Source organism: Dryobates pubescens, chromosome 4 (assembly GCF_014839835.1).
Source record: "Dryobates pubescens isolate bDryPub1 chromosome 4, bDryPub1.pri, whole genome shotgun sequence".
NCBI classification, from domain to species: Eukaryota; Metazoa; Chordata; class Aves; order Piciformes; family Picidae; genus Dryobates; species Dryobates pubescens.
The window spans coordinates 19,353,222-19,380,226 of record NC_071615.1 but is presented as its reverse complement, the minus strand read 5'-3'; the positions used below and the strand labels follow the sequence as shown (position 1 = coordinate 19,380,226).

The window sequence follows — 27,005 nt, the reverse complement described above, 5'->3', positions numbered from 1 at the left end:
TTGCTTAGCCTGGAGAACAGGACGCTCAGAGGAGATCTCATTGCTGTCTACAACTACCTGAAGGGAGGTTGTAGCCAGGTGGGGGTTGGTCTCTTCTCCCAGGCAAGCAGCACCAGAACAAGAGGACACAGTTTCAAGCTGTGCCAGGGGAAGTTCAGGCTGGAGGTGAGGAAGTTCTTCCCACAAAGAGAGATTGGCCATTGGAATGTGCTGCCCAGGGAGGTGGTGGAGTCCCCATTGCTGGTGGTGTTTAAGAAGAGCCTAGATGAGGCCCTTGGTGCCATGGTTTAGTTGATCAGATGGTGCTGGGTGAGAGGTTGGAATGGATGATCTCAAAGGTCTTTTCCAACCTGGTTAATTCTATTCTATTGTATTCTGTCCTCATGCAGCCCAGAAGGCAGCAGTGTCCTGGGCTGCAGCAAGAGGAGCATGGTCAGCAGCAAGAGAGGCAATTCTGTCCCTTGACCCCACTGTGGTGAAGGCACATTATGCCCAGATACTGAATCTTGTCCCAGCATGTGGACAAGTTCCCCTCCTTCAGGAGGAAGACAAAAGCCAAGGCATTAGCCAGGCCAGCACGCACCCAGCGCATGCGGTGCTCGTGCAAACACCAAGTATGGCATAATTCTAGCTTCACGCTTTCTATAGGCTGGAGCCAGTTGTTATGAGAGTGCCCATTGGTCAAACCCAGCCTCGAGGAATCTATAAGTATCACCCCAGTTGGCAAACAAGTTGTCCCCTCTTTCACTTTGTCTCTGTGCTTGCTCGAGAGAACAACTCTCGAGCCATAGCCTCTGCCATTGATCTGATTGTTGTTAGCTTCTGCCATACCTGCACATGTACTGAAAGCCTCTGCATCGTGAGAAGCAATTGTGAGGACCATCTCCACAGAGAGAGGACCTTCGCTGAGCCCAAGAAGCCCAGCATCACCACAGCCAGTTGTGCCGACCAGGAGAGCCCACTGTGCCACCGGAGGACTGGACCAACCCCCGAGGGTAAGGTCTGCCCAGTTGCCGGGGAGAAAGGACTAGATCAAGACCGAGTCCACACATGCCTAGCCCCACCGTAGCGGGAGAGGAGCCGCCACGTGTGCCACTCTGAGCCCTGTGAACCTCAGGGAAGACTAAAGCACTGTTCGTGCCTATACTGCACCGAACCCGGGACCACTCCGAGCGTCCCGCTGTTCCTTTAAGCGCAGTAAACGATAAGCTGCCGCCTAACGCAGCTGCATTCTCTCCCTGAGGCCGTTTACATCAGCCCCGAGAATCGCTGTAGCCGGCTGACCCCGTAGCCTTTGCCTGCTGCCGTGTCCTCTGAGCCCACCTACCGGCAACTGTCGTCCCACCCTGCCATGCGAGCCGACTCCCGAGGGCCGACCCCACGGGCTGACCCCGACCAGGACCGATCCCTGTTGTCTGGAGGGAATCGACCGAGTCCTGAAGGGAACCTGCTTCTGCGCTAAGCCCAGGTTCCATCATTCCCTCTCCACTGCTGCGGAGAGAGGAGACAGTAACCCAACGCCGTCCAACTCGACTAGGAACCAGTCCAGCAACAGTAGTCTGCCGGACCCCCACCTTGCTACAAACAACAGCTACAGAGTACCTTCCACGTGCTTTCCATCCACTAGCACTCAGTTCAAAGTATCCGTGGCTAGCAGAGCAATTGCTGACGCATAGAAAGATTATAACATTGCTGTGTATAGCCAGGAGCCACCCACGGCCCGCCGAGTCGCCATCTAGTGGCCAAGCACCAGAACTGCACCCTTCATTATATAAATACAGAAATGGTCTATAGATAGTTCAATTAAGTTCTAATCACAACACTAAGCCACTTGTGGAATGTATTTCATGAACGTGCACTAGAACATGTATGCAAGTTGGTGATTCATCAGTTATTAATAGTTTGATAATTAATTAAAATAATATTTTCATAATTCATATTTCATATTCATAACTTTAATAACCTCTTCACCACACCCACCTGCCTCCAGTTCTGGTGTCCACAGCACAAGGAGGACACAGAGCTGTTGGAGTGAGTCCAGAGGAGGCCACAAAGATGATCCAAGTGCTGGGTCACCTCTGCTACACAAACAGGCTGAGGGAGCTGGAGCTGTTTAGTCTGAAGAAGACTCAGCTTTGAGGGGACCTTAAGAGCTGCCTTCCAGTACCTGAAGGGATTCTACAGGAAGGCTGCAGAGGGACTTTTCATGAGGATGTCTAGAGACAGGACAAGAGGGAATGTTTTGAAGCAGAGGGAGAGAAGGATTAGACTGGATCTTATGAAGATGTTTGCCAGGATGAGGGTGGTGAGACTCTGGAATAGGTTGACCCAGGAGGCTGTGGATGGCTCCTCCCTGGGGGTGTTCAAGGCCAGGTTGAATGAGGAGGCCTTGAGCAACCAAGTCCAGTTGAGAGGCATCCCTCAACCTGTCCATCACAGGGAGTTTGGAGCAGATGAACTCTAAGGTCCATTGCAACATCAGCCACATGATCCAGAATAGTCTTCCTTGTAGTCTTACTAATTAATCAGGGAAACCAAAATTTGGAGGACCTTTGGGGCTTAAAACACAAACACATAAATTACTGAGCTGGTGGGGAAAATATATCTTCAATACAGAAAAACTGGCTGCTGCAGACCTTTACTCCATCATGGAAATCTGTCTCCTACTCCTATGTCATGGCTCAGAAAGACATTTATAGAGAGTTCTGAACACAGAGGCCCCTACCTGTCGATTCTCCGTTCTTAACCCTGCTTGTGTAAAAGGTCTTTCATCTCCTTCCCTGTCAGCAGTTGTTGGCCTCTTCAGCTCTTCCTCGTATCTCAAGAAGCTGGCATTTTCCATTTCTCCATCACATGTCTGATCATAGCAATAGATAGCTTCCAGAATGTCATCATCAGTTGTGAACAATATAGTATCCCCCAAGTGCTCTGGAGCTGCAGGCAACAGACAAAATCAGATGGAGAAACCATACAAAGGAACAGAGAGAGTGATAAAAAAAACCACCCACATTTCTGCTCCTTCTTTACACTTCAGTTTCAGTAGTGTTTAATGTATGGTAAATTGTTACTGACTGCTGACAGAATTAGCCTGTTCCTCCTCAAACTTTAAACTACACAGCAGAAAACCCTAGAGAATTCAGACAAATTTCCAATACAGAGGGGGGAAAAATGGGGAAAAAAACTCCATCACCCTTTCCAAAAGACCAAATCAATGAAAATAAGTAAAAATCTGCAACTTTTAAATATCCATTGACTGTCCGGTGTTACTGAAACATGGCTTTGTTGCCAAGGCATTGTTAAAATAGAGTGGCTCTATATGCTGCTGAAATTCCCAGCACTGCTGAAGAAGTGCATTAGTGAGGTTTGCATTATGTTTGGAAATTCAAAGGACTAAATCCTGCACAAAGTGCCAGCTTGCTTTGCAGTGCAAAGTGATAAGAAGGAAACTGAGTGCATGGGTGTGCGTTACACTGTTTGCACAAAGGAAGGAAGCGATGGCACCATACCTCCAGACAAGGTTCCCGAAGCTTTTGCAATTTCTCCTTTAAAGATGCATTGCTCATCCAGCAGCATGATCATGTCTTTCACCCCTCTGAAAGAGTGGATGCGAGATTTATTGTAATTCCAAATCCTAATCATAGCTACTTGACAGGAATTCACAAAGTCAATAAAGATGAAGTGAGGTTTTCCAGGAGTAAATGGTGCTAGCCAGAGATGCATATCATCCTGAGTCCGATGTACCCCATCAATGAGGTTGGTTATTACTCTGGGATCGTTGCCATAAGCTGGTAAAATATTTATATCGGGTGGTTCAGCTGCTATTTTGGAAATCTGAACAGGTTCTCCTTTAGAACTGAAAACTTCAATCCCATTCAGACCCACGTAGTGCCTGTCTCCCCACGTCGTTCGAATGTCTATCACCAAGCGCTGTCCGTAGGGTAACACAGGAATTCTGAAGTCATTTCCGTCCTGCACCTCCAAAGAATTGTCTCCTTGCCTTTTTGGTAGTGTTTGTAGTCCCTCTTTTTTTATTTGCTGACAGTTTCCAGGCCTGTTGATTTTCTGCTGATGGAGAAACTCATCAAAGATATCCCCTTGAAAATCCATGTTAGAGATTCGTCCGCGATGGGAATAATTGAACTTCACCAAGGAGTTCCAGGACTCCTGCAGGGTGTGTTCTTGTTCGCTGTGCCACTTTGCTCTAGAGGCTGCCATGTCCTTGACAGCCAAGTCTTCATCTGCAAACAATATTACAAAGGCATTTAGAGTATAAACAGGAGTGGCAGCAAACCACCACCACACAGACTCTCCAGAATGGTGCTGGTCATATTCGTGTTCCCTTATCATGAAATTCTGTTACAGCAGCACTTTTATATTGCCTCCCTCTTAGGGAGACTGCATGTCCCAATTTCCCTTCCCCATTTAGGCACAACAAAACCCAATCACTTTTAACTACTGAAGACACAGATACTGGCTGTGTGGCTGTCACAATGATTTAAATCATCTGCCTGCATTTCTGCAGCTCTTTCATAGAGCAGGAAATGGCCAAACTGGTTCCATTTCTAAAGCCTCCAATGAAAATCAGCTGCATCTTTCCAAAGGGAAGTGGTGAGAGAAGCAGCAGGCTCAGGAGGAGGAGGAGGAGGAGGAGGAGGAGGGTGAGCTGAGCACTGCATTCTGTGCAGTCAATGTGCAAATATCTCTCTCATTTTTCAGCAAGTGTGAAATGTAGAAGGGGAATAATGACAAAATATCTAACAGGAATGGAGTGGGGACAGAAATTAGAGAAGCATGGTGGGAGCAAAGCCTTCTCTCTCTGTGACTGCACCAGGGAGCTGCCTAATTTCCATCACAAAACAATTAAGAGCAGATAATAACAAAGATTTTCAATAAAGCTGTCACTTATGCATTCCCTTCCAGTAAATGAAGAAAAGTAAGTGGAGTACTAAACAACTGCAGGCCCGTGAGCTAGATTCAACTTCTGCACGATGTTCTTGTGTGGCTACTAAAACAAATGGTTAGGAAGAATAAAGAGCAATTGCCATAAAATGCAAAAGAACCTTTCTCAGAAGGCTGCTCAGGACTACCTTTTCACTTTGCTTTTGGAAATACTAGGAAAGAAGCAATGTTCCTTATCTGTCTATGGCAAATAATCATTTGCACTGGGGACAAGGGAGCTACAAATAAGAATTTTAAAGCAGATGGGAAACTACCTGAAAGAGGGTTGTCTTCCAGAATAAAAGGCTGGAGACTAACCTGACCATTCCTCCTTACCCCAAAAAGGAAATACAGGTAGAAAGCAAGGGGAGGTATTTCAGAGCACATCTGTTGCACATCAGTTCAGTTAGAAGTCACTTGCTCGGTCAAACCATTGTCCATGGACCTCCACACCGGGTGGGTGATCCCAAAGAGTATTTCCCAGAGCCTCACAATTTACCCAAAGGTGATAGTGTTTATATACTGACCCCCTGAAAATGAAAATTCACCACTTGAAAATTTCAGGACAAGCAGGGACAGAAAAGTATTTGACACATTAACTCCCCTTGATTTGGAGAAGTTTTTCTTTTTCTTTCCAATTTAATTATTTCTTTTTTTCTGTTCAGGACTTCAAGCAGTGCAGAAATTACAGCTCTGAAGCACTTCTAGAGCAGTTCAAGAGCAGTGACTTTCAAAGGGAGGTTAAGAGGTTTGTTAGCTACACTTAGTGGCAACAAGAGAAGTGCAGCTCTGAAAGGAAAGCAGCAAATAGCCCCAAAGCAGAGGTCAGTGGCTGAAGGCTTGCAGGCTTTGCCATTTCTTTTAGACTCTAAAACTGATCATTTTTTACTGGAGCCATGTGAGCAATAAACTCTGCTTGTAGAGAGTATTCCAGCTGCAGATGTTATGAGTGTATTCCCAACCTCCTGCATGCCTGAGGGATGCTGTCCCAGAGTACTGAAATAATGACACCTCCAACGTGCCCCCAGCGGGGCTTCCGTCACCAAGTCTCTTGTCCTGCTTCTGATGGCAACGCCCAGCAAACAATTCCTCTCCAAATTTCAGTCAACTACATTTGGGGGCAACACCAGCTTGACACAAACACCTTTCTTCTCCCTCTGTTGTTTTAACCTGATTTTTACTCCCTGCAGCTCTAAACAGCAATCGTATTTCAACATGCTGCAATCACATGCTTCATTTCCCCAATCATTCTGCAAGCTCTCTGCTCTATCTTGTTCCACTTTGTAATCAGCTTTCCTGCAAATGGATGAGCACAACTGCACTTTTCCAACTGACATCTCACAAGTGCCTGTGCTCAGAGACTAACATTTCCCTAACTACCAGCAATGCCTCTGCTGATACATCCTGGGAGTGCTCTGCTAGAGTCATGCCTGCCTCACGCTGCCATCTCATAGTCAATCTGTTAGCAACTACTCAGCCATCATCCTTCTTTGCCTCGGTCAGCTGCGATTGATGATTACTCAGCTTGCAACTTAGTTGTTTGGTTTCAGTCCCCACATGACCCTGTGAGCAGTACTAATTAACTGCATTCCACTGCTATCAGTCCAGCCCTCGAGTTCATCTTTCTCAATCTTCCTAATTTATAATTCCCCCCCAAAATGATGTGTTATTTTCCAATAACAGGAGATTGGTTAGTCTGCAGAAGAGGAGGCTGAGGGGAGACCTTGATCTCTACAGGTACTTGAAAAGAGGTGGGAGCGAGACACAGTATCACAGTATAACTAAGGTTGGAAGAGACCCCAAGGATCATCAAGTCCAACCTGTCCCAACAGACCTCACAACTAGACCATGGCACCAAGTGCCACATCCAATCTCCCCTTGAACACCTCCAGGGACGGTGACTCCACCACCTCCCTGGGCAGCACATCCCAATGACGAACGACTCGCTCAGTGAAGAACTTTTTCCTCACCTCGAGTCTAAACCTCCCCTGGCACAGCTTGAGCCTGTGTCCCCTTGTTCTGGTGCTGGGTGCCTAGGAGAAGAGACCAACCCCTTCCTGTCTACAACCACCTTTCAGGTAGTTGTAGAGGGCAATGAGGTCACCCATGATCCTTCTCCTCTCCAGGCTAAACAACCCCAGCTCCCTCAGCCTCTCCTCATAGGGCTGTGCTCAAGGCCTCTCCCCAGCCTTGTTGCCCTTCTCTGGACACGTTCAAGTGTTTCAATGTCCTTCTTAAACTGAGGGGCCCAGAACTGGACATAGGACTCAAGGTGTGGCCTAACCAATGCAGAGTACAGGGGCACAATGACCTCCCTGCTCCTGCTGGCCACACTATTCCTAATACAGACAGGAGTTGGTCTCTTCTCCCTAGCATCAGGTGATAGAGGAAATGGCCTCAAGCTGCACCAGGGGAGGTTTAGGCAGTATTAGGAAAAATGTCTTTGCTGTAAGAGTGGTCAGGGATTAGAACAGGCTGTCCAGGGAGGCGGTGGAGTCCCCATCCCTGGAGGTGCCATGGCACTGGAGGATGTGGTTGAATGGCCATGGTGGTGTTGGGCTGATGGTTGGACTGGATGTTCTTGAAGTGTTTTTCCAACCCAAACAATGTTACGATTCTATGATTTATCGCCGTGCTCCCCCCATTTCCTTTGCACATTCAAGCAGTTATCAAAGCAAGCTGGTAAGCTTTTGCAGCGGTGCCCACCTGGTCTAAGCACAGCTGCAGGTGCTATTTCTGATTTCCCTTGCTCTGGTTCTCTTTCATAGTGATCAAAGGTATGCTGGGACATTGCATGGCAGCTCCTGCAGGCTCCCCTCTCTCACATCCTGCTCTAGGAAACTGCAGTTCCCTGTGCCCTGCACCAATTAAAATGCACTCTTGGGGAAGCGCTTAAAACCGTTTCCCTGTGGTTAATGCTCACTCAGCTCCACTTTGAAGATGGCTTTGCCCTGCACAGTGCAGTGCAGAGAGAACAAAAGCTGCTGGCTGGCATGCAGTTTTCCCAGGGACAAACACACACTGGGGGGTTTTAACCACCAGATGACAAAATATGCTCTGAGCAAAATTAGAGGACATGATAATTAGAATGCCGACAACCCTCATCTTATAGTTTACATTAAAACTTCTACATTGCTCCTGCTTTTACAACTGAGCAGAAATGACTAAGGTGGGATCTATTTACAGCTTCCATAATGTTGACCAGTTTTTAATCAAACAGAGATGCTGCAAAATGTGTGAAACAGCAAAGGGGTTGTGGTGAGTGGGTGGCTAAAGGGAAGATGGCAACAATTCCAACTACTTCCAGACTTTTTTCTTCTCAAAGGTGTAATTTTCAGACACACTTACAAAATTGCTGGTTCCTCCAAAGAGAGACAGAGAAGGAAAAATCCAGACATTCTAAATTTAGAAAGAACCATTTTCCTCACCTTGGTCTGAAAAATTCATGCTGTCCCTGCTCATTGGAGCTGGCACTCCTACACTCAAGCATATTTCCTGCCCCTTATGGCCAGAACTTTAAGGCAAACATTCAAATACAATATACAGAATGCAAGATCAAGAGAGGTGATTCTGCCCCTTTACTCTGCTCTTGTAAGACCCCACCTTGAATACTACATCCAGATATGGTGGCCCCATCACAAGGAGGACACAGAACTCTTGGAGGAAGTCCAGAGGAAGGCCACAAAGATGATTCACAGGCTGGAGCACCTCTGCTGTGAGGATGGGCTGAGGGCCATGGGGTTGTTCAGCCTAGAGTAAAGATGACTCTGAGAGGACCTTAGAGCTGCCTTCCAATACCAGAAGGGATCCTACAGGAAGACTGGAGAGGAACTTTTCATGAGGGTGTCCAGAGACCGGACAAGAGGGAATGGTTTGGAGATGAGGGAAAAGAGATTTAGACTGGATCTCAGAAAGAAGTTCTTCAGTATGAGAGTGGTGAGACCCTGAAGTAGGCTGCCCAAGGAGGTTGTGGATGCCTCCTCCCTGGGGGTGTTCAAGGCCAGGCTGGATGAGGTCTTGAGCAGCTGAATCCAATTGAAAGGTGTCCCTGCCCATGGTGGGGAGGTTGGAGTAGATGATGTCTAGGGTCCCTTCCACCCTTTCCAGCATCCTGGGATTCATGGAAATTCATGGATGCTAAATTACTCCCAACATTTCAGGTTTTGTTTTTGTAACCTCTTCTTGCAATTCTCTCAGTCTTGCCGTCCATGCTCTGCCAGACTCTCTTCACTCAAGACAAGTTATTTACTGCTTGCCCATACTCTTCTCTGGGGATACACCATTGGTCACTGCCAGAGACAGCACACAGCTATACCAATCTGGATCCTCCACCTCCAACAGAATCCCAGGTTAACTAAGAAAAGCTTGGAGCAGGGTGACAAAGATAATCAAACACAGGGAGCAGGTAACAGCTAAATTTAGTAAAAAAACCTCTCCATAATAAGCAGAGATATGTAAGGGAAAGGTTTGAAAGAGGAATGTAACTTCATTAGTGGAGAAGGGAAAATGAGGGCAGGTTTCCATTCGCTCCAAGTAAATCTATTCACAGCCTATATTCCCACAGAGAAAGGCACAAACCCACTGCAAAAGGAACTCTGTCAATTCCCTCCCTACATGGAAGTCACACTCTTCTTGTAGATTTTCATTGATATTAGCAAATACTTGCTGTCTGCAGGACTGTCAGGTTTTAGAACATAATTTACTGAAATTCAGTCTCCAATCTTCTCCAAATATATTCCAAAGCACTAAACAGGAGATGTAAAATTTCTCAGTAGGAGAGCATTTCACATCAGGGGTAGGACCAGGAGACTCGGAGCATCTTCACAGTGTGAATGAGAAAAACTCAATACTGCAAATAGCAAAACTAAAATCCCTCTGTCTGTCCCTCCCAGAACCTCAAGAGGATCCTTCCCACCTAAATGATTCTCTGCTTCTGCAAACTGGAGAACATGGCAGCACTTGCACCACGTTTGCCAGCATGAGCTCTTACCTTTGAGAGCAGAATCATCTTCTCCCAGATTCATGGTGTTTAATCCTGCCCTTTTCATACCCCTGGCACATCTTCTTCCACTGGTAGGGTACTGTGAGCTGCAGCAGCTTTTGTTAGAAAGTTGCTCTGAAATGTCCAAGCTCACATCAGCATCCTTTCTGGTGAGCATCTGTGATTTCTCATCTCCATTTGCAATTCTGCTACCAGATCTGCTCAGTTCATCTCTCGGCAGTTTGACATCTTCATTAGTCAGATCTTTAGAGGTTTTGGTGCTCCCATCTGACTGTGTTTGAAATCTGAAGCCTGCACAAGGTTCTGTGGCAAGCCAGGGAGGCTTCTGCTTGCTGGAAGTAACTTGATTACTCTGTGACACCTGGGAAGAAGACTGTAACCAAGAAGGAACTGCACCTGCAGAATCAGACAATTTCCTTCCTGTTAGCTTCTCCATTTGCTTACTCAAAGAAAGTTCCTCATCAGGTTGAACACACTCTGCAACTGCCTGTACTGTTGTGTCCTCTTTGGCATCTTTTCTACAAACCTGAGATGGGAACACTTTCAGATCATCCTCTAACTCAGCCAATCTTTTCTTTGTAGAGCTGTTTGAGCTCATCTGGTGCTCAGGATTTTCTCCTGGTAGAGATTTCCCACTGAGTGAAGCACTGTTTGAGTGCAAGTATTTAACATGTGGCTCTGTTTTCTTCTCTGTGACTGCAGGAGTATTTACTTCTTTCCTTTCATTTGAAGAACATGTACAGGTATCTTGCTTGTGATCCCTAAGGTCAATTGTAGTGCTGTGGTCAGTGAGGAGGTCTCCGGAGGCTCTCTCTAATTCACCATCAAACACAAGGTTCTTGTCAACATACAACTTTGCCTTCTTTACTCCAACATCAAGGTCCTGCAAAAAGACAAGGATGAAAATTTCAATTAGGCTGTTCCAGCATTACACATAGCACTGCTCTGGAACTCTGGCATTTCACCACTTAGCAGATTAAAATGATTAAAACCCTGTGCCAGGGTTTTGACTGCTTTTGACTACTTCCTAATCAAAAGCTCCAACAACTGGAAAACATTGGGGAACATTTAAGATTTTATAGAAAAGAACTACACATTGGCCACAATAACCCCAGGCAGTGCTACAGGCTGGGGTCAGAGTGGCTGAGAGCAGCCAGGCAGAAAGGGACCTGGGGGACTGGTTGACAGCAGCTGAATATGAGCAAGCAGTGTGCCCAGGTGGCCACAAAGGCCAATGGCATCCTGGCCTGCATCACGAACAGTGTGGCCAGCAGGAGCAGGGAGGTCATTCTGCCCCTGTACACTGCACTGGTTAGGCCACACCTCAAGTCCTGTGTCCAGTTCTGGACTCCTCAGTTTAGGAAGGAGGTTGAGTTGCTGGAACATGTCCAGAGAAGGGCAACAAAGCTGGGGAGGGGTCTGGAGCACAGCTCTGGGAGGAGAGGCTGAGGGAGCTGGGGTTGCTTAGCCTGGAGAACAGGAGGCTCAGGGGAGACCTTCTTGCTCTCTCCAACTCCCTGAAGGGAAGTTGTAGCCAGGAGTGGGCTGGTCTCTTCTCCCAGGCAAGTAGCACCAGAACAAAAGGACACAGTCTCAAGCTGCACCAGAGGAGGTTTAGGCTGGATCTGAGGAAGAAGTGCTTCACAGAAAGAGAGATTGGCCATAGGGATGTGCTGCCCAGGGAGGTGGTGGAGTCACCATCACTGGAGGTGTTTAAAAAAAAGACTTGATGGGGTACTTGGTGCCATGGTTTAGTTGATTAGATGGTGTTGGGTGATAGGTTGGACTTGATGATCTCAAAGGTCTTTTCCAACCTGGTTAATTCTATTCTATTCTAAAAACCATGATAGACACTGCCATGAACCATTTTTGGCTGACAAGACTTCAATATTTAGAAAAGCTTGAGCAAAGCAGCCCAGATTAAGAAGAATTGTATTTGATCAGGATAGACATTCCAGAAGCACATTTTGCTTCAACGTCTTTAAGATTCACCACTTTCCTGACATGTTCCCGCACAGCTGCCCACCTGGATCACAGCCACTGGAGTTACAGAACTATAAGCCTGGAAAAGATGTTTTTTAAAAAAAGAAAAGAATCCAATCCATCTCCTTCCACTATATCATTGTGAAGAAAGCTGGGTTTAACAGCTTTCCAATCATCTGTCTTGCCAGGCTGTTCCAACACTTAACTGGCCTGTATCTCAGACAACACTGCCCTTCACAACTTCATCTCTATGGTCTCCTTTTCAGTGGCACCCACTAAAACTTGATTATTTTCATTCCATTGAAATTAATGCTCTTTCTATTCTCTACCTTCTCCTCCACCTAACCTTTCCTCCGTCTTGACAAAAATACTGGCATCTTCAAAGAAAAGAGATGAGACAAAATCCATCTCCTTTCTGTCCTCTAACTTCCAGTAATGTGTCCATCACGTAGAGGTTTGAAAGATTCTCTGTTCTTTCCTTATTCTCATAGAAACTGAGAAGCTGTTCTTGAAAGTAAGAAGTTTCAGTTTCATGCTCTTGCTCATCTCCTGGATGTCAGTTCTCCCTGAATACTGATTCAAATTTTCCTCTGTTCCCAGCCTAAACCAGTTACTCCTTCATTTTCAAGTACAAGTGTCTCCAGCTCTTCACTCCTGCATGCACTCTTTACAGCCTCCAAGGCTTTACAGCTCCCATCCTACTGCCTTCCAAAAACATGTGTGAGGTGAAATATGTAACATGGAACTACACAGGGGGAAGGCCAGAAGATGCAGGTGTAACAAGAAAGCTGAGAGAGGGGAGTAGATGTAGGCATGCAAGATGCATCCTTGACAGAAGATCCCCTTCAGTAACCTCTCAGCCAACAGCTGTAAACCCCTTTGAATTGGCCATTATGTCATGGCTGCCTGGGTTCCCTCCAGAGCATCACAAAGGGCTGCATATCTGCAGTTGGCCAGCAAACATGGTCTACTTTCCCCTTGACCAAGGACACTGCCAGATTAATCTAACTGGAGATCACAACACTTTAATAAACGTATGGATTAAAAACTAACTACCTTGCTCTGCTTGGACAGGGGAGAGAAAGTCCATCAGGATGCCCCAGGAATGCTATTTTTTGTATCTCTGTGTGTCTGGACTGTTAATGGCCTCCTTAAATGCTAAAGATACCAGATAACTGCAACATTTCTACATAATATCCTACTGCCTGTAGCAATATTCAAACCTTAGCTCTGTATCTGTTTCCAGATACTGCACAGAGCCACAGAAATACACACTTGGATATTTTGAGGACTATTTGTCAACTGAATCTTTTAAAATCAAAATCAGCCACCTCTTAAAAGCAACATGTTTTGAATTCCAGTCCACCCACTAGTACTGGAGGAGGACAGGTAGACAGAGAAAACCTTACAAAATGAGCTAGTGGAGCTTATTCTTTCTAAAAGGGGCATCACTCAAGCAGAGAAAAGGGCCAGTCACTACTCCAGTCAGTGGGAAATTACATTCCCCTCTCTGATGTTTTGGAAAGTCTGCAACATTATCACAGGAAACAAGAGAGTTGTTGGGACTGTAGCAAAATGAATGAGGCAAAGCTAAAACATTTCCAGGTAAACAAAGACAGCCTGAACTGGAGCAGGCATTAACAACCAGGCTGATAGCTCAGAAAACCCACCTGTTCCTGAAGAACCAGCGAGAGCTCATTAAATTCTCTTACACCAACATCCTAAGCAGATTGAGGCTCAGGGAGAGAAAATATGAACAGAGTTTGGGGACTCCAGGAGCAAACATATGCAGACGCAAGACTAGGAATTGCTCTTTTCCTTTCCCTCCCACCCTTCTTCTGAGCTTCCAGTTGCTTAGTGATCAGATGTGGTGGGAAAGACTGACAGGGTGGCTAGCTTCCCTTGTGCCACTGCTTAACTCTGCACATGAGGAGGCTGAAGAAATCCCTTCCTCAAGAGAAATTCCATCACAAAGCCACCCTATCAACAAGCCCTCAATCCTTCATCCACAGCAGGTTTTTCTCCTCCAGGAAGAGTCAGCAGAATGGCACAATGCCTCAGAAAAAGCAGGCATGTATGATCAGAGCCAGAGAGGAAAAAAGGAAAGATTTGTGAGAATAATTCTACAGTTTCTTTTGATGTTCCCTCCCAGTTTGCATTTTCAGCCCTCCCAGAGTGCCTGCTGGGACAGCACTTTCCACTGAAGCAAGAGGGGTGGCATTTCTGGCCACTTCAGTGGTATTGTGCACAAAGGGCACAATAAAAACAGAGGCACTTTTCTGCCAATTACACCTGGACAGAGGACTTAAGTTGCCTCTGCCTGGCTGCTCACAGATGTGAGAGAAAGGAGCAAAAGAAAAGTCAAGAACTAGGAAAAACAAGTTCTTCTATAAACCCAACTCTTGTGGAATAAAGCTGCTGGATCCTTACAGACAATGCAGCCCAGCACTGCAAAAAATCTCCAAGCCAAGAGCATGGACATGAGCACACAGCCAGGAGGATCATGGATACAAGCAACTTCTTGAAGAAGAAAATGATCCAATTAGAGAACAACAAAGATCTTAATGCATTTAAGTGTTAATTCCATTCATGGATTTGTGAAGATACTCAACAGACATTATATTGGAGCTCATGAAAAGTTTTAATAGCATCCAGTCAGGCTGCAACATCAAGGCAGTTTGCATCAAGTGTTTGCAAACTCCCTGGGTATTTCAGACAAACTGGGAAAGAACTGGCTGCCCCTGCTGACACCTGATCTATTCCTGCAGACTGAAAATGACCTCCTTTTTTTTTGCAGACCTCATCTGAAATGAATAAAGAGGAAGATTTCTCTGAGACCTTCCTCAAGGAATCAAGGAATCTATGACAATGATCTCATCTGACTTTTACAGCTTCCTTCAGACATATTTTTTTCTACTTCCAGACTCAAGTTCAAGCACCCAAACATACAGAAGCTGTGGTCTGAATTAACTTTTTGCCTGTTTTTGAAGAAGTACTCTGGCACCTCTCAATTATGTGAGGGAAAGGAGGAGGTTAGAATGACTACCAAAACACCACACAGAAATCCAGCTCTGGATTTACATCAGGAGGATGCACTTCTCAGCAAAACTTGTTCATAACAGACTACAGAATTAGGCAGAACTTCTTTGTACTATTCTTTCATCTTCAGAACAAGGAGACTTTCCTTGAGCTGGTGTAGACTGCTGCACTGCCACCAAATCCATGGGATTAAACTCCTAATGGATTTCACAGCTTGCCTCATAAGGGTTTATTAAAAACAGTACCTTGGAATACATTTATGTGCATCTCTTGCATTATATTCAATAGGTTTGGTAACAAATCATACTGTTACCTCCAAACCCAACCATCTCTCAATGATGATGGAACATTCTGTAGCTCACTTTTCAACAGGGGGGGTGGGGGAGGAATAAAAAGCTATTAAAATTCCAGGAAATAAATATAAATCATGTTCTAAGAAATTTGTTTAAGCTGTCCCTTCCACAGCCATTTCCATATGCATAAATTACCATATGTGCTTATATAAGAACATGGATGAGAGCAAAACCAGAGAGAGAAAGCCTCTTATTTATAATCCAGAACTGAAAATCCTCTTTGATTCAGTACCTGGGATTTTTGTATTTTTTTTTTCCCTAGCACTGCAGTGTACAAACAAGAATAATTTCCATGGTGACATTCAAACACACAAACAAGAGACCATCTGCCATGAGATGTCTCTCTTGTAACACCAGATTACTTGTTTTATTATGAACACAGTTAGTACACTTTTAATTAGGTGACAAAAGCAAAGTCAAGTAGCAGTCAGCCTATTTATACTTATTTACACCAGAAAACACAGATTTAAACACACATTTGTTTCTCCTGTGATAAAACAGCTTCAAATCTTGACTCTGAAGACGTACTTACCTTTGTATCTCTATTTCTCACCACAGTAAAGGGTTGAGGGACAGAATATGCCAGGCTTTTATTAGGTCTATAGACATCTTTGAAAGAAGATGCTCACTGTGCCTCTGAACACATTACCACTGCTACCCCTCACAATTAAGACAACAGCAATTTTCCCTGCAGCCAGGGAGCCCTCCCAGCTCCCCATGGTGTTAAACAGTATCCCCTTTTATTTCCTCCTTTGGAAAGTAGATCACAGCAAGTTTCCCCAAGGGAAGGCAGAGCACAGAGAGAGAGGAGTTGAGAAAAGTCTACTTACACTGGGAGTTGTTGTGTTGTAATTCCAAATCTTGATCTTGGATATACCAAAGTCACGTGACCGGGTGGGATTGCGGATAACAAAGTAAAGTTGGAGGGGTGGATAGAAAGGGCACATCCAAGGGGAGCTTTCCTCTGTGATCTAAAAACACAGACCAGCAGACTGTCACTAATACTCTTTCTCAGAAAGCAGGAGATTGTCATTAACTCCCCACCCCCCAGGAAACCAGACAGTGATCAGAAAAGTAATCATTTTCTACATCCACTAGGGTGAGAGCAAGCCCTTAACCTCATTTCCAACCAGTAAATCTGCCCCTCCTGCCTGTAAGACAGCTCACAACAACCTGACAATTAGATAAAGGTCAGCTGCTTGCTGTCCCAGGAAGACATCTGCACGCTCATGGGTGACAGGCAGTCTGCCATGCTTTGCATTTGCAGGCTCAGAGCAAGCCCAGTTTATTTTAATCACATTAATCAGCTTTGCAGGCATGGAGGAGATCACCGAGCACAATGGACAATCTAGAATCATTTTCTTTCTTCAAGTGTTTACACTTGTGGGTTGACCTTGGAATTGTATTTCTCTGTCTCTTAATCAGGCTTTGCAGACAATTCAGTTCAATTCCAGATCTAGTCCTCAGAGCTATATATAGGACTCCATACTTCAGATTATTTAAAAGATATTCCAGAAACTCCCAATGTGATTTTTACAGACAATTGACAATCAATACATTTTACACTACCAAAGGATGCCTAATTCTGGACATGCTTCAGATCTGCTACTCTAGCTCTTTAGGGATGGAGGAAAAGGCTGTGTGTTAGCTCAGAAAGAAGCAAGGACTAAAGAGCTTCAGAATCAAAATGTTGAATATTGATATAGTTGATATTGAATGCAACCCCAAACCAGAGATGAACTAGGACACAAATATACATGCAGACAACACTTCAGTGATCTGAGATGAGCAGACAAATCAGCTCCCTTTACTTTCCAGGATGCCCAGTACATGCAGTCACACAGAGGGGACACAAAGCCACTATTTCTCCATATCCTTTCACTCTGAAGTCAGCCTCTCAGTTTTTCCAAAAGACAGTAAGGACAAAACTTTCCTACTGTGTACTTCAGATGTGTGCCTGATGGTAGAGAGAGAGAGCTCTGCCAGCCTGTTCAACAACATCATAAACAGATACACTTCCCAGAGTGGGCATCTTCATGTTCCAATCTCTGATGGTTCATGCCTGGAGAAGAGGAGCTCAGGGGAGACCTTATTGCTGTCTACAGCTACCTGAAGGGAGGTTGTAGCCAGGAGGGGGTTGGTCTCTTTCCAAGGCAACCAGAACAAGAAGACACAGTCTCAAGCTGCACCAGGGGAAGTTTAGGCTCAAGGTGAGGAGAAAGTTCTTCACAGAGAAAGTTGTTAGCCTTGGAATGTGCTGCCCAGAGAGGTGGTGGAGTCACCATTCCTGGAGGTGTTCAAGAGGGGATTGGATGTGGCACTTGGTGTCATGGTCCAGTAGTCATGAGGTCTTGGGTGACAGGTTGGACTTGATCTTTGAGGTCTCTTCCAACCTTATTAATTCTATGATTCCTCTGCTCCAGAGGTCTCTCAAAAAACTTTGGGAGACTGTTGATGCTTGAGTATCAGATTTGGGCATAAGTAACCATAAGAGTGCCAGGCAGGTATAATTTTTTTCTACAGCAAAACAGAAAGAATCCTCTTAACATCAAAGAAATGAAGGACAACCCTTAAACCAGTGTGACCCCAATTTCAGTATCAGCTGCAAAGCTAGGTCATGTTGATAGCCATACTATGAATATGAACAACTGAAAAATCATTTCCCAACAACAGGCAGCAGAGATTGGAGCAAGTCACTGCTTAAGACTGAGGCTACACAGACTCAGAAGTGTCTCCATCAGCATGTTGAAGATCTGACACCAAAAACTGAAGGCAACTTGATGATTCCATGGCAAAACTCATAAGACTGTGGAGCTCTCTCATGCAGCAAAGAGTGATGGTGATGTCTTTGCCTTCACATGATGTGCTGGAGTCTGGAAGTCCTGTTCTTGCACTTACTACTGAATACCTAGCCCCAAAGTTCTTTGAACCATCAGGGTGAATCTGGTATGTCAGAAGTAGGAATTACATTTGAACTGGATCAAGGGGGAGAAAAAACAACACTAAAATCAGAGTGGGAACCTTGGGCCTTAGAATTTGTGGAAGAGTGGCTTGAGACTGCTTTGTGTGGGCACTGAAGGAGTACCCGAGGAAGAGTAAAGGAAGGCTCAAGCACTGTGAAGATGAATGCTGTGGGTCTGAGGATCCACCACTGTAAAGAAGTACTTCAGTTAGGTAGTTCCAGAATTTCAGTCACCTGTCCTTCTTATTCTGAGGTTTAAGAGACCTCTGTACACATACAAGAATCTAAATGTTTATAAAAAACAATTTAAATGGAATGCCAAATCTGTCTCATTAAGCATGAAATCTCATCAGGCACTATTCTGGAGTTGACAGCACCTGATGTTCTGCCAGGCACTGTTTTTTGGTTTACAGCAAATCACAAAGCAAAAGGGAGGAGACAATTTAAATGTTCTTAGAAGTCTGCAAGGGTAGCAAATAAACTAATCAATAAGTAGAATCCCTGACCTCCAACAGGAAATCTCTCAAAGCCAAATGGAGGGGGAGATTGCACGTGGCACTTGGTGCCATGGTCTAGTCGTGAGGTCTGTCTAGACAGGTTGGACTTGATGATCCTTGGGGTCTCTTCCAACCTTGGTGATACTGTGATACTGTGATACTGTGACACCGAAAGGATCCTAGATGCAGGTGTTTTTAACCATGGGGAAGTAAGTTTTCCACGAAGTCAGTTTTGATGTTAAACTTTCATTCTGTTGAAAATCTGAGTTGTTTGGAGATGCATTTGTTGGCTTTGTTTTTTTTTTCTCTAATGCACCCAAAAGCTTTCCTGTGTGACCTGAAATGTACACACACCTGGAAACTCTGCTTTAACCTCTAAGGGAGATCAGTTACCACGCATCCACGTTCTAAGACCATATTCCCCCTCCAGACTGCATCTTCTCTGATACTCTGATTCTCTTTGAGAGGAGATTATGGTGTCACAAATCAAAGGAATATATCAATTAATGAAATATAAAATCTCATTACTTAAGGATAATAGGATAGCTAACTGTATGAGCAATGCCAAGAAGTTCATAATGGCTTAATGAATATATTACTACATGATTTATAATGATCTAGAAAAGCTGAGTGTCGTTGCTGCTACTACTACTGAGTGTCATCTGCCAGAGAGCATGGCCTGGAAAGGAGAATGGGTAATTATGACACCCAAATTACAGTTTTCAGGACACAGTAAGAAAGATGTTTCAAGTAAAAATATTTGCCTGGAAAAAAAAATTTCCATACTGACTTTCAACTACATTTCCAAATACTGCACACCTGCCCTCTTTCTGTTCTCATTCTCCCTGCAAGCAGGAAAGCAGCACTAGCATGAATGAGTCCAGGTTGGTTTTGAATGATTCCAGAAATGGAGACTATACCACCTCTCTGGGCAGGCAGCCTGCTCCACTGCTCCATCACTCTCAAAGAAGTTCCTCCTCATGTTTAGACAGAACTTTCTATGTCCAAGCTTGTGCCCATTACCTCTTGTCCTGTCACTGGGCACCACTGAAAGAAGCCTGGCCCCATCCTCCTGACACTCATCCTTTAAGCATTTATAAGCATTGATGAGATCTCCCCTCTGTTTGCTCTTCTGCAGGCTAAAAAGCCCCAGGTCCCTCAGTCTTTCATGATAAAAAGAGATGTTCTAGTCCTCTAAACATCTTGGTAGCCCTTTTCTGCATCCTCTCAAGCAGTCCTGAAAGTTTTGTGATCTTGTTCTACAGACACTATGATTATATTACAGTACTTGAAAAACCGAGTGTGTTCTTTCATCCAAGACATTAGCACACAGTTAATATATAAGGAGGCAGAGTTGAAGCTGCCTCCTTCCACTGCTCAATTAAGTAAGTCAGGAGAATTGATCAAATGGTGCTCTTCAACAAAATTACAACTGAATACCAACATCTTCACAGTATCACAGTATCACAGTAACTAAGGTTGGAAGAGACCCCAAGGATCATCAAGTCCAACCTGTTCCAACAGACCTCACAACTAGATCATAGCACCAAGCGCCACGTCCAATCTCCCCTTGAACACCTCCAGGGACGGCGACTCCACCACCTCCCTGGGCAGCCCATTCCAATGACGAATGACTCGCTCAGTGAAGAACTTTTTCCTCACCTCGAGTCTAAACCTCCCCTGACACAACTTGAGACTGTGTCCCCTTGTTCTGGTGCTGGTTACCTGGGAGAAGAGACCAACCCCCACCTGGCTACAACCACCCTTAAGGTAGTTGTAGAGGGCAATGAGGTCGCCTCTGATCCTTCTCTTCTCCAGGCTAAACAATCCCAGCTCCCTCAGCCTCTCCTCATAGGGCTTGTGCTCAAGGCCTCTCACCAGCCTTGTTGCCCTTCTCTGGACACGTTCAAGTGTCTCGATGTCCTTCCTAAACTGAGGGGCCCAGAACTGGACACAGTACTCAAGGTGTGGCCTAACCAATGCAGAGTACAGGGGCACAATGACCTCCCTGCTCCTGCTGGCCACACTATTCCTAATACAGGCCAGGATGCCATTGGCCTTCTTGGCCACCTGGGCACACTGCTGGCTCATGTTTAGGCGGGTGTCAATCAGCACCCCCAGGTCCCTCTCCGTTTGGCAGCTCTCCAGCCACTCTGACCCCAGCCTGTAGCTCTGCATGGGGTTGCCGTGGCCAAAGTGCAGCACCCGGCACTTAGACTTATTAAATGCCATCCCATTGGACTCTGCCCATCTGTCCAGTCGGTCAAGGTCCCTCTGCAGAGCCCTGGATTTCTTAATAATAAGCAATCATAGAATGGCTCAGGTTGGAAGGGACCTCAGAGATCATCTACTCCAACCTCTCTGCCATGGACAGAGACACTTCTCAATCAGACTTGGCTGCCCAAGGCATCCTGGCCTTGAACACCCCCAGGGAAGAGGCATCCACAACCTCACTGGGCAGCCTATTCCAGAGTCTCACCTCCCTCACACAGAAGAGCTTCTTCCTAAGCTCCACTCTAACCCTCCTCTCCCTCAGCTTCAAACCATTCCCCCTTGTCCTGTCTCTAGACACCCTTAGTAAAAGTCACTCTGCAACCTTCCTGTAGGATCTCTTTAGGTATTGGAAGGCAGCTCTAAGGCCCCTCCAGAGTTTTCTCCAGGCTGAACACCCCCAACTCTCTCAGCCTGTCTTCACAGTAGAGCTGCTTCAGCCCTTGGATCATCTTTGAGGCCCTCCTCTGGACTCACACCAACAGCTCTGTGTCTTTCTTACAATGGGGACACCAGAGCCGGACGCAGTGCTCAAGGTGGGGTCTCACAAGAGCAGAGTAAAGGGGAAGAGTTTCAAAATTAAATGATGTTTCTAAACAACAACAAAACCAAACAAAACTAGTGAGAATAGAATAGAACAGAACAGAACGGGTTGGAAGAGACCTTTGAGATCATCCAGTCCAACCTATCACCCAACACCATCTGATCAACTAAACCATGGCACCGAGCACCCCAGCCAGTCTCTTCCTAAACACCTCCAGGGATGGGGACTCCACCACCGCCCTGGGCAGCACATTCCAATGGACAATCTCTCTTGCTGTGAAGAACTTCTTCCTCACATCCAGCCTAAACCTCCTCTGGTGCAGCTTGAGACTGTCCTCTTGTTCTGGTGCTGCTTGCCTGGGAGAAGAGACCAACCCCCACCTGGCTACAACCTCCCTCCAGGGAGTTGTAGAGAGCAAGAAGGTCTCCTCTGAGCGTCCTGTTCTCCAGGCTAAGCAACCCCAGCTCCCTCAGCCTCTCCTCCCAGGGCTGTGCTCCAGACCCCTCCCCAGCTTTGTTGCCCTTCTCTGGATATGTTCCAGCAAGTATAACCCTCCTTCCCCCCCAAATATGACAACATTAACAGTTCACATCCATCATTAAGGTATCTTACATTTAAGCTCTTATTGACCAAGCAGCACAAATCCCCTCGGTTGTCAGCGTTCCGAATATCCACGTCATGAGGGGACACAAATATCTTCCTGTTGTACAAATCAAAGAACTCCAGCTGGCTCAGGCCTACATTCTCTGGATTTCCCCAGTTAGAGAGAAGTTCCACAGTCACATAAATGGCATCAGATACTTCCATCCTGCTTGTCATCTGGATCAAAACAAAACATGGTATGAGCAGAAGTGACAGAACAATGCAGAGCAAAACAAGGGCTGTTCAAGACTACCACACTGACAAGCCAGAAACAAAAAGTTGGCTGTAGCAGTTTAGGCTGGGTGCCTCCTGCTCCTGCCACATACACCTCCAGTGTCCCAAGTGTCCAGCCTGCGGACACAGGAAGCTGTGTATTTCATACCCATAATATCCTGCACCCTGTAAATCCATCAGCAGTCATTCTCTTCCTCTTTTCTTTCCTCTCTGCTCCTGTGGGAGACGCTCCCTATTGGGTAATGGTGGAGCAGTGTCTCAAGGCCTCTTGGGCCTGGCTAGGCCTAATGCCAGGAGGAGAAGGGGGTAGGGGCAGTCTCAGACCTGGCCAGCCTGAGACCAGCCTAGCAGTTGGCAGGGGGGAAGGGAAGAAAGAGCCCTGGGGGTTTTGGGCATACCTTCAGGAGGGGAGATGGGAATTGTTGGGGACCTCTGGGTGTGTTGGAAGGGACTCTGTATGCTTTGGCATTCTTTTGTCACTGTGCTTGCAGCTTCTGTAAAACACTTACTGCTTTTCCACTTAAACTTTCCACCACTTCTGCAGTCTATTTGTGTGAGTGTCATTCTTTTGCCCCTCTCAAAGGCAAGAGAGGATCTGCCTGGCCTCAAACCAAGACACTGGCAAACTCAAGGCTATCTGGATGGCATTTAATCATCCTGGCTTTCACCAATTCTGCCTCACATCAACTAGTAAGTCTGTGGCAGGGTAGGAGAAGAGAACTTATCACCCTCTCAGAAAGCCTAAGGAGAAGACAGGTCTCTGTTCTTTGTCTGATTTGTCATTCTGAAGGACAAACAGTGACAAATTCTCTTCTCTCACCCTAGGAGTGAATGTGGGGCAGAATCAGTGGAGTAGAGATCATTCAATCCACTTTTATTCCAGTAATGCTGGGAATCATCAGTTGTGGTGAACATATACACAAACCTTCTCTCTCAGCATGGAACCTGCTTCAGATTGATCATCAAAGAGAAATGTGTCATTATCACAGGCAGAATGGCTCTGAGGCTCCAGAAGGCTTTTCAGAAGTTTCTTCTGTTGTCTGAAACATACAGATTCTGTTATCTGCAAGACACAGATTCTTTTATCTGCTACTTCCTCACAATTCTTGTATTTTTAAACAATGGTTTAGTTGGTGCAAAGGTGAAGAGATGACAGGATGAATCCACACACCCCCACACTGAAGAAGTGTTGCAGCATCCCACCTTAGATGCACAGAGTTTGGTTAATAGCCCAGGCTTCAGTTCTCAGCTGGCTCTGAGGAAGCTGGAGAAAGTAATACAGAGGTAATATAAAGACAGAGGGAGATGTTGGCAGTTCCCTGATCCACAGAGACTGGCCCAAGGCTGGAACCCTCTCCCTGATTTGCTACTACTTGCCTGATGTCTCAGGCATGTAAAGATTATCGGTCTAGTGGTACTCCACTACATCTGGTGGTATATTGCAAAGCATCTCAAGCGAGGAGGCTAGCCCCAAAGGAAATACAGATACCTGCTTCCAAAAGGACACATCCCCTCAGCAGCTTTGGTGACTGCAGTCCTTGTCTGGCTGTGTTCTGGAGGTTTAGTCATTGCAGAAGCAACAGAGGACAGAGAAAATAGTTTCTAAGTAAGAAAAAGACGAACATGTTTCATTCACGTTGTTCTCCACATGCCAATGAGTATCAGTTTGCAGCTCTGGAATAAGAGTTAGGGCCCAGCTCTGGTTTCAGTTCACTTTAACTAATCTGTGACTCTACACTGAGCTGAAGTAAATCTAACAGAATTGCTCTTGATTTGCAGTGGAAGAGCTAATCTTAGAGTTTGATCTTCTGTGTGGAAGAAATGTAGCATGAAAGCATTCTGTGATGAGTATTAAATACATATATAAACAGATCTGAAACCCCATTGATATATTTCATAGGGCATGGAGATGGCCTAAACTTTGGCACAACTTTGCCTAGACTTTCTCCTTCTCCAAAAATAGGACGATAAGGACTGTTAAATCCAAACAAGCTCAGTTACAATAAAATCTTGATTAGAATAGAATAGAACAAACCAGGTTGGAAGAGACCTTCAAGATCATCGTGTCCAACCTATCATCCAACACCACCTAATCAACTAAACCATGCAACCAAGCATCCTGTCAAGCCTCACCCTGAACACCCCCAGCGACGGCGACCCCACCACCTCCTCTGGCAGCCCATCCCAATGGGCAATCACTCTCTCTGTGTAAAACTTCCTCCTAACCTCCAGCCTAAACTTCCCCTGACGCAGCCTGAGACTGTGTCCTCTTGTTCTGGTACTGGTTGCCTGGGAGAAGAGACCAACCTCTGCCTCACTACAATCCCCCTTCAGGTAGTTGTAGAGAGCAATAAGGTCACCCCTGAGTCTCCTCCTCTCCAGGCTAATTCATTTAATGGTAGAATTATTAGCAGTGACTATGTAAGAGAAAAGAGAGGTCTCAGGTTGGACTTGATGATCTTAAATTTCTCCCCCAGCTGAAACAATTCTACAAGTCTTGCAGTTCTTGCAATGCTTTAGGATCTTTCTTTGCCTGAATCCCATTTCATACATATATGCACTTGCAGCCCAGAAAGCCAAGCAGAGCCTGGGCTGCAGCAAGAGAAGTGTGGCCAGCAGGGCAAGGGAGGGGATTCTGCCCCTCTGCTCAGCTCTGCTGAGACCCCACCTGGAGCACTGCCTCCAGTTCTGGAGGGATCTGGAGGTGCTGGAAGGTGTCCAGAGCAGGGCCAGGAGGATGAGCAGAGGGCTGGAGCTGCTCTGCTGTGAGGACAGACTGAAGGAGTTGGGGCTGTTCAGTCTGGAGAAGAGAAGGCTCCCAGGAGACCTCATTGTGGCCTTCCAGGATCTGAAGGGGGCCTACAAGAAGGCTGGGGAGGGACTGCTCAGGATCTCAGGTAGTGATAGGACTAGGAGGAATGGACTGAAGCTGGAGGTGGAGAGATTGAGGCTGGAGGTGAAGAGGAAGTTCTTCCCCATGAGAGTGGTGAAGCCCTGGAATGGGTTGTCCAGGGAGGTAGTTGAGGCCCTGCCCCTGGAGGTGTTTAAGCCCAGGCTGGATGAGGCTCTGGCCAGGCTGATCTAGTGTGGGGTGTCCCTGCCCATGGCAGGGGGGTTGGAACTAGATGATCCTTGGGGTCCCTTCCAACCCTGACTGATTCTATGATTCTATGTATCCTGCTCCTAAAAATTTGGTGTTAGCTTCTGTCAGAGACAGAACACTCAGTGTCAGGTGAGCAGTGGCAGTCTTAGGTCACTTCCATTTCTATAATTTTTCAAGAGTAAGAGAATTTTAAAGTGCTTAGAAGTTAATTACTTTTTTAGTACCAAAACCTCTGGTATTTGAATGCTCAACAATGCAAAGGCCAAGATCCACAATCCCCTAATTGTGTAAGCAAAATTAAATTATTTCTGGGAGACCACTTAGGTCAGCTGCAAGACTGAGAATTCACAGTGAGCTGCTGAAATTCCCTCCCCTGTGTCAGAGGAAAATGATGTCTATTTTAGGTATTTCATTATTTTTCATTTGAGCACAATAATATTAAAATTAGTCCTACTGTTAGCAGGCAGATCCATTATCTGAGAATATTCAATGGCACTCATGCTCTCAGTCACAAAGCTATAAATATCTCAAATCCAAGAGGAGTAAGATTGAGAACCTGACCTAGATGGTGCAATCGTATGTGAAGTACTTACCTATAGTACAGCAACATGTTCACCTTTACTCCTAACCAAAACTCCCCACAAACCTAATGCTGACTCAGTGAAGACAAGGGATACATTCATCAAAGCACCAACTCACAAGAGGGAGCATCAGCTGAGGCTGAAGTAGTCAGTTGTCTTGGAAACTCTTTGAATTCAAATGAGTAACTCTAAGAATGTGGAGGCATCTCTCTTTTCCTTGCCATAAAAATGAGTCTCCTAAACCCCAGACTGGAAGCAGATTTTGACTCCCTGACCACTGTTGATGGACACTGTTTGATGGCAGTAAGAGACAGTTTTGTCAATTTCACTTTGTGCTCAAATTTCTTCAGCTTTCCCAGGACAGCTTAGGTTGTAAGGGACCCCAGAAATCATCTACTCAAAAACCCTGGCACGGGCAGGGATGCCTCTCAACTAGATTTCAAAGCCTCATCCAGCCTGGCCTTGAACACCCCCAGGAAGGAGGCATCCACAACCTCCCAGGCAGCCTATTCCAGAGTCCCACCACTCTCATACTGAAAAACCTCTGAGATCCAGTCTAAATCTCCTCTCCTCCAGCTTCAAACCACTCCCACTTGTCCTGCCTGTAGGCACCCTTATGGAAAGTCCCTCTGCAGCCTTCCTGTAGGATCCATTCAGGTATTGAAAGGCAGCTCTAAGGTCCCCCTAGAGTCGTCCCCAGGCAGTTTCTGTCAGCACTGAATTCCACCTCATGCTCAAAGTTCAGTAACACTTGTCAACATAAATCCCCTTATTCTTTAACTTCATGAGGAACAAAGGTCTGCCCTGAATCAGAAGGGAAGGAATTGTTGTTGATTTCCTAGTTTATGAGTTTTTA

At 45.8% G+C, this 27,005-nt stretch overlaps 1 protein-coding gene across 1 annotated transcript in view; it reads right to left on the bottom strand.

The window, feature by feature from the left end:
- The window catches only part of KATNIP (katanin interacting protein), an 87,290-nt gene that overhangs the window by 38,512 nt on the left and 21,773 nt on the right, over positions 1-27,005 (bottom strand). Inside the window, exons 8-14 of the mRNA XM_054180739.1 lie at positions 23,955-24,067; positions 23,391-23,505; positions 22,202-22,408; positions 16,146-16,286; positions 9,929-10,823; positions 3,507-4,238; positions 2,714-2,934 (exon numbers count right to left, since the gene is read on the bottom strand). Coding sequence (XP_054036714.1) covers positions 2,714-2,934; positions 3,507-4,238; positions 9,929-10,823; positions 16,146-16,286; positions 22,202-22,408; positions 23,391-23,505; positions 23,955-24,067 — 2,424 coding nt within the window. The remainder of the gene's footprint in view (positions 1-2,713; positions 2,935-3,506; positions 4,239-9,928; positions 10,824-16,145; positions 16,287-22,201; positions 22,409-23,390; positions 23,506-23,954; positions 24,068-27,005) is intronic.